The sequence below is a fragment of the Mandrillus leucophaeus genome, unplaced genomic scaffold (assembly GCF_000951045.1).
Source record: "Mandrillus leucophaeus isolate KB7577 unplaced genomic scaffold, Mleu.le_1.0 Scaffold463, whole genome shotgun sequence".
Taxonomy (NCBI): domain Eukaryota; kingdom Metazoa; phylum Chordata; class Mammalia; order Primates; family Cercopithecidae; genus Mandrillus; species Mandrillus leucophaeus.
The window spans coordinates 224286-232273 of record NW_012104954.1 but is presented as its reverse complement, the minus strand read 5'-3'; the positions used below and the strand labels follow the sequence as shown (position 1 = coordinate 232273).

General features: G+C 54.2%; 1 protein-coding gene across 1 annotated transcript in view; it reads right to left on the bottom strand.

The window, feature by feature from the left end:
• Positions 1–7988, bottom strand: part of CACNA1A (calcium channel, voltage-dependent, P/Q type, alpha 1A subunit) — a 196294-nt gene that overhangs the window by 17184 nt on the left and 171122 nt on the right. Inside the window, 3 exon segments of the mRNA XM_011994944.1 lie at positions 2019–2124; positions 6071–6167; positions 7458–7585. Of these exon segments, the coding sequence (XP_011850334.1) occupies positions 2019–2124; positions 6071–6167; positions 7458–7585 (331 nt within the window).

The following is a 7988-nucleotide window of genomic DNA, read 5'->3' as shown; positions in this document are numbered from 1 at the left end:
GACCTCGTGATCCACCCACCTTGGCCTCCCAAAGTCCTGGGATTACAGGTGTAAGTCACCGCGCCCAGCCCCCTCTCAGCTTAAAATTTTTTTTTTTTTCTTTTTCTTTTTGTTGTTTTGAGCCAGGATCTCGTTCTGTCACCCAGGCTGGAGGGCAGTGGTGCAATCATGACTCACTGCAGCCTCAAACTCCTGGCTTCAAGCAATCCTCTCATCTCTGTCTCCTGAGTAGCTGGGACCACAGGCATATGCCACCATGTCCAGTTAATTAATTTTATTTTATTTTTGAGACAGAGTCTTGCTCTGTCTCCCAGGCTGTAGTGCAGTGGGGTGATCTCGGCTCACTGCAACCTCCGCCTCCCAGGTTCAATCGATTCTTCTGTCTCAGCCTCCCGAGTAGCTGGGACTACAGTACCCACCACCAGATCTGGCTAAATTTTGTATTTTTAGTAGAGACGGGGGTTTCACCATATTGGCCAGGCTGGTGATCCTGACCTCAACTGATCCACCCACCTTGGCCTCCCAAAGTGCTGAGATTACAGGCGTGAACCACCATGCCCGGCCTACCCCTAGTTCTAAGCTACTGTCCTGTCTCCACTCGGATGATATCAGCAGCCCCGACCCTGGGCTCCTTCCGCTCTCTCATCCCCTCAGTGGCCGGAGGGAACCTGTTCAAATGTGAGTTGGGTCAGGCTCCTCCTCTGTTCTGAACCTGCGTGGCACGCCCTCACTCAGAAGGTGAGTCAGTTCAATACCCCTGGTGTCCCCTGTTCACCCCCCTGTCAGGGCCTTTGCCAGTCCTTCCGCCTGGAGCACCTTCCCCCCAGGGATCCACAAGACACCGCCTCACCTCCTCAGTGGCGGCCTCCCCGTCCACCTAAAGAGTAAGCTGCTGGGTTCCCCATGCTTGGACGGGTCTCTGGCACATTGAAGGGGTGCACTAAATATCTGCAAATGGGCCAGGTGTGGTGACTCATGCCTGTAATACCAACATTTTGGGAGACCGAGGTGGGAGGACTGCTTGAGCCCAGGAGTTTGAGACCAGCCTGGGCAACCTGATGAAACCTCATCTCTATAAAAAATATAAAAGATTAGGTTGGACACAGTGGCTCATGCCTGTCATCCAGCACTTTGCGAGGTCGAGACGGGCGGATCACGGGGTCAGAAGATCGAGACCATCCTGGCTAACAGGGTGAAACCCTGTCTCTACTAAAAATACAAAAAATTAGCCGGGCGTGGTGGCAGGCGCCTGTAGTCCCAGCTACTTGGGAGGCTGAGGTAGGAGAATGGCGTGAACCCGGGAGGCGGAGTTTGCAGTGAGCCGAGATCGCACCACTGCACTCCAGCCTGGGCAACAGAGCGAAACTCCGTCTCAAAAAAAAAAAATCAGGCTGGGCACAGTGGCTTACGCCTGTCATCCAGCACTTTGGGAGGTCGAGGCAGGTGGATCACTTGAGGTCAGGAGTTCGAGACCAGCCTGGCCAACATGGTGAAATCCTGTCTCCACCCAAAATATAAAAAATTAGCTGGGTGTGGTGGTATGTACCTATAATCCCAGCTACTTGGGAGGCTGAGGCAGGAGAATCACTTGAACCCAGGAGGTGGAGGTAGCAACGAGCCAAGATGGCACCATCGCACTTCAGCCTGGGTGACAGAGGGAAACCGTCACCAAAAAAAAAAAAAAAAAAAAAAATTAGCTGAGTGTGGTGGTGTGTGCCTGTAGCCCCAGCTACTGGGGAGGCTGAGGTGGAAGGATCACTTGAGCCTGGGAGGTCAAGGTTGCAGTGACTTGCAATCATGTCACTGCATTGCAGCCTGGGCAACAGAGCAAGACTCTGTCTCAAAAAAAAAAAAAAAAAACCAAACCAAAAACCCCAAAAAACGCTGTGGAACGATTGAATGGAAGAGTGAATGAAAATCCGGGCGGTGACAGCAGCTCCTCTAGTTTGGGGCAGGGAGGGAGATCCCCAGTTCCACCCTGTCCCGCCTGTCTGCACCCGCCCCTGTCCCTTCCTTACCTTTGGCAATCTTGATGTCCAGGGCTGTGCGGATCAGAGCCATGAGGGTGGAATTGAAGTGGACGGTGTTGTCATCTGCGACGGGCAGGTCCATCCGCAGAAGCCGCTACAGAAAACCCAAGGCAATCACAGTCATTCCCAGGCATCTCTCCTGGGTCTCCCGTGAGCCACGCCCACCCCTACCCAGGGAGTCTCAGGAAGAACTCTGAAGGCTGCAGTGGCTGAGGTGACCCTTACTCAGGTTACCTGTCCCAGTATTCTGTTTCTCTTGGTGGCCCGTGGGGAGGGCACAAAAGGCTCTCCTGTATTTCTGGTCCCCTGCCCTCTCCTTTTTCCCCCCACCTGCTTGACCTGAGAGCTGGCATTTCCAGGGTTAGCCTCAATCCTTGCCCCACCCCCGCCCCGCCCCAGAGTTCTTCTGGACGGCCCTGTTTCGGTCTGACCCCAAAGAAAAAGAGCACAAGCTGGATTTGAGCAGCGCGTGCAACAGCCAAGGCTGAGGGAGCCAGAACCACAGCCGCTGGTGGGGGGCGCCGCCGGCTCCCCACCCCCAACCCCTGGCTTGGCCCAGACCAGGACAGACCGGATGGGCACAGACCACATCATTCCTCTGAGAAGCAGCAGGCAGGCAGCCCCCCACCGACGGGGCAGGCCCCTCGCAGGCATGCAGCAAGGCTGTGACACAGAACAGCACAGACAGGGGTGCATGCAGACGGAATCTCGAGACTCATTCATAGCTCCGTGGGAAGTGTATCTCAGGGACATGTCCGGATCTTGGCTCTCTGTGCAGTGGCAGGGGGAAGGGGTGAGGGGCATTCCCTTCCAGCCCAGGGAAGAAAAGATTCCCCATGTCCCAGGCAGGGGCTCTGTCCACCATGCTTGGTGGCATGGGAGAGGATGCTGGGCTGGTGTGCACCAGCCCAGGCTGAGGTGGCACAGAGAAGGGGGGTGAGGGTGACTTGGGTGGTGATTCAGACACATGTGGGCTGGAAACACAGGGCTGAAGATGGGGAGGGGTATGGTAAATCCAGAGCAGGACAGTAGAGGGGACACTGGGGGCAGGGTGGGGAAGGAGGTGGGAAATAGAGAAACACACACAGACTGGGCCACTGTGCACAGTTGTGCAGGTTGTATACTGCACAAAGGGCTCCCGTCTTGGAAATGATAGATGTATGTACTTATTTATTTATTAAAATATTTTTTCTTTTTGTAGAGATGGGGTCTTGCTATGTTGCCCAGGCTAATCGTGAACTGGGCTCAAGTGACCCTCCCATTTCAGCCTCCCAAAGCACTAGGATTACAGGCATGAGCCACCACACCCAGCCCCTGATTTGTGTATTAAATATAACAGCTTCTCAGCTGATAGAAAAAAAGTGTCTTGTTCTCACCACATTGGTGAATTGCAACAATTTTCCAACAGACATGTTCTGTGGAAAGGGTGCCTTTTTCAAATTTGCACAAAGTTGTCTTATGGACCCATGGTGGCCTGCACAAAGACCGGGACAGGAAGGGCTTTCTGTCCCTCTCTTGCACATGCGCACACATTCATCTAAGCAGAGACTGAGAGAAGCGACTTGAGGAAAACTGTGTGTATGGGGGGGGGGGCGTGGGGCGGAGCGACAGGTGCCAGGACAGGCTCATTGTCTGAGATGCTGGTGGGACAACCTTGTCCCCGGCTTTGATTGAGAAGTGAGGGGAGACATATAGGTTAGGTGAGGAGGGGTACACAGAGGAAGGAAAGGAATGAGGTGGGGAGGTGGCAACATGGGGCGGGTACAAATAGCATTGATGGATGGGGACACAGGGAAGATCAAGATGGATGGGAGAATAGGATGATGGGGTAATATTTTTTGGGCGGGGAGAATCTTTAGGGGTCATCCCTGAACTTCTTGTGGATGAGTGGAGGGAACAGAGCATCTGTCCTTGGGCGCCAAGGGAGATTCCAGGACAGGGATCTGGAGGGGTGGCCTGGCCCAGCCGCTTGGCGGCAGGACGCTTGCTCTCTCAGCCAGCATGCACCACCCCCCGTCGGCCATGGTGCCTGCCCGCCCCAGGCCCCGCCAAGGCAGCGTGCATGGCCTGCATCAGTGTGCCACCGTCCAGGGGTCCAGCTGCGGCCGCCTGCCCACTCTGGAACAATGGAGAGGCATGTTGGGGTGTCTTGGGGGGGATTAGGGACAGGGGCTGGGGACAAAACTCCAGGGGAGGGAAGGAAAGGGAAGAGAGGTTCTTGGTGCTTCTTGGAAGGTCTCGAATCCCCCAAGGCCCTAGGTCAGAGATCAGCTTCAGGTATGCGTGGCAGGGGCGGGGACCTGGGGGCTAGAGGCACAAAAGATGGGACCAGGACTTCCCCTGCTTTTGGGGGCTAAAGCCCCTTTCTGCAAGGCGCCTGCCCCAGCCTGGGCATGGGGGCCGCTCTGGGTGGGCAAAAGTGGGAGGCGTGGGTTTTGACTTCCCGAAGAAGCGTGTTTGTTTCCAATTTGGTACCTGGGAGACCAGGTGCAAGGGGACCTGGGCGCTCCCCTCCCCCTCCCCCCAGCGTGTCGGCCATAATGGAGTCTCAAAACACGAAGACACTCATCAGAAAGGACGGACACAGTGTGCTGCTTAGAATCAAGGGATGATCATGATCAGTTTACTCGAGAAAAGAAAAAAAAGAATCAAAAACAAAAAAGAAGAGAAACGTTGGAAAAAGAGAGTCGGCCGGGTGTTTCTGGTCAGCACTAAAAAAAAGAAGAAGAAGAAGAAAAAAAAACCCAGTGCCCGGACATTGGTGGTCGGCAAGGGTAGTCTACCTTGTAAGCCACTCTGGCCGGACACTTCTTCCCCAGACCCAGGGGCGGAGACATGTGTCTCAGCATCTGATACATGTCCAGGTAAGGCATGCGGCCCCTGGCAGCACCGAAAACGAAAAAAAAAAAAAAAAAAAAAAGGTGGGGGGAATGGGAACAGAGAACCAAAGGAAGAGGGGTGGGGAGGAACAGAAGAAAACAGAAATCCACACGAGCCGAAAAAATAGAGAGAGAAAGATGCAGAGAATGATAAAATAGGTATTTCAAATCAATGGAAAAGAGGAGGAAAAAAAATGGAAGAAAAGGTCATTAAAAAAAGATTACTTCACTGCTCGGGAGCAGGGAGAGAGAGAGAAAAGAGAAAAGTCAGATTCAGCTTGGGCTCTGAGCTACAGTTCTGGAGGGATGCAGAGGGGAGTGGGGGATTCTCACTTTGGAAGACTTAGAGCCATGCTTTTGTTCATTGCCTTTTTTTTTTTTTTTTTAATTTTTTTTAAAGAGACAGGGTCTCTCTCTGTCGCCTGGGTTGGAGTGCAGTGATGTGATCATAGTTCACTGCAGCCTCCACCTCCTGGGCTCAAGCAATCCTTCTGCCTCAGCCTCCCAAGTAGCTGGGACTACAGGCATGTGCCACAGTGCCCGGCTAATTTTTTATAGAGAAGGGGGTTCTTGCTATGTTGCCCAGGCTGGTCTCAAACTCCTGGGCTCAAGTGATCCTCCAGCTTTGGCCTCCCACAGTGCTGAGATTACAGGCATGAACCACCGCGCCCGGCCGTCACTGTCATTTCTAAAGTTGGGTCACATTCTCTGGTTTGGCTGAGGCTGGTCTCTGAGGGGGCCTAGGTGGGGAGGAGGGGCCGGTGCCAGGGAGGGGAGGAGGGCTAGGGGCTTTGAGAGGTGAGGGGTGGAGGGGGAGAGAGTGGAGGTGATGGTTGGGGGAGAAATGCAAAGTTACAATCCCCCAGGGGATGTGTCTGATTCGGGGTGCCGTGGAGACCCCAGGATGGGCAGCTTCAGCTAAGAGCAAGCAAAGATGGCTGAAGGCTGAAGGGAAGGAGGAAATATGTTCCATGCTTTATCGAGTCTACATGACTGCATTCTGTTGGCTAAGAGAGTTTTCTAGTTTAATGCAAGAGAGAGAGATGGCTCTGTTTTTTAGAGATATATAGATATATATATATATATATGAAATATATATATTGAAGAACCCCAAGCCACACTCATTCCATGGATGCTAGCAGGTTTTAGTGGAAGTCAAACCTTGCAAGCAACCCTATGAGGACATTTCTTGCCTAAGCCGAGAGGGGGAGATATTACTCGCAATAAACTGTACATATCCTTATAATGAATCCGACCGCTGAAAGGAGAAGAAAGGGGGTTAGTGCAGGCAGTGGGTTCACACGGGCTCCCTGGGCACACGGCGAGGTCATGATGCCCGAGGCTGGGGTCTCCCTGGCTTGAAGGAGTGGGAGAGACTTGGGACACGTGAAGGTCCCCAGTACATTCCCAGACACTGGGGAGACCCAGGGGTGGAGGATTTCAGTCGGGGTGTGCCAGGAGTTCTAGACTGCAGGGCACCTCCCCCGGGGTTCTCTCTGCATCTGCCTCCTCCACAATCTACATGGGCTACAGGGGTGGGGGGGCTTGTGGAATAGAGGACTTGGGGACAGCATCCAACTGCTGTGACCTAAAATCAAAAGAAGAAGAGTTAGGAACCAGCCAAAGCCCAGCCCCAGACCCATGGCTCTCCACAGCCTCTTGGTCTCATGGAAGACTTGTTTGAGGCTATGGGAACAGCCAAGACCACCTCCTGCCCAGCTTCCTCGTGGGGAGCCTCCTCTCTGGTGCTGAAGCCAGAGGAAGACGGGGCTTAGGCTGCTGAGGGCCCCCCAGTAATGCTTCTTCAGGCCCCAAGCCCAGGCTGAACTAAATCCTCAGTGGCTGGTGGGCTCCAGGTATTTGGATAAAGCCTGAGTGAGCGTCAAGGCTTGCTGTTGGGTGAGCACTCAAAACACGCGCACAAGGTGGCACCTACCCCCTGAAACCATTGCCCGTCAGTGGAGAGGGACCCAGCTGGTGTCTACCCAGCTGGGAGCACCCGCTCCCTCTGTGGCCACAAAGATTCAAGGGCCCCTGAGGCTCTGTGTCCTCCCCTGGCCTGTATGTCCTCTCACTCCAAGGTTCACAGGTCCCAGTGGGAGCTGAGTTCTGCCACTCTGATGTTGCTGCTAATCCTGTCTGCCAAGGGTAAGCCAGCCCTCCTCCCCACACTCTCAAGAGAACTGAGGCTGGGACGCTGTTGGTTTTCTCCCTGGAGCCTGGCTAATGCGTCCTCACCATCTGGAGACTTCGCAGTGAGAGACAGGAGCGACTCGTAGGAGGAGAGGGCTCCTGAGGACACCTCATGGTTGACGTCCTCCCTCATTTCCCAGAAAGTCCAGGGTCTGGGCAGGGTCGGCACCCTACACGTTTAATGTGGGGTATGCAAGGGCGATGATTCTTATATCTTCTCTCCTGACGGAACCTGTGAGATCCTGCTAGGACCCCAGGAGCTCAGTGCTCCAGGGTCTAGGGCCTGACCTAACCTGCGTTCCAGTTCCAGGGAGAGGCGAGTATTGTGGCTGGAGGATTCGGGCTGAATTCTTACCAAGCTGCGGGGTCATACTCGGCCCAGACACGCACGTACTCATCCAGGTGGTGGGGACCCAGGATGGAGGAGTCTCGGGTGAGGTACTCGAAGTTGTCCATGATGACGGCGACAAAGAGATTCAGCATCTGTGGGGATCCCGGGGACCAAGAGAGAGTGGAGGCAGAGACCGAGGGAATGAAGGGGTGAGTGAGAAGGATACAGACAGACAGACAGACCCAAAGACATGTACACAGAGACCCAGATGGAGAGAGGGATAGAGAGAAGATGGGGAAAAGAAATGAGACAGACAGAAAGAGATCGGGGGAGAGAGGTGATGCTCACTCACACAAGGAGGTCCAATGAGAGGGAGATCAAGTGGAGAGATGGGGGAGAGGAAGAGAGAGACACAGAGAGATGGAGAGAGAGAGATACAAACAGACAAAGACTGGCCGGGCGCAGTGGCTCACGCCTATAATCCCAGCACTTTGGGAGGCCGAGGTGGGCGGATCACTTAAGGTCAGGAGTTCGAGACCAGCCTGGCCAACATGG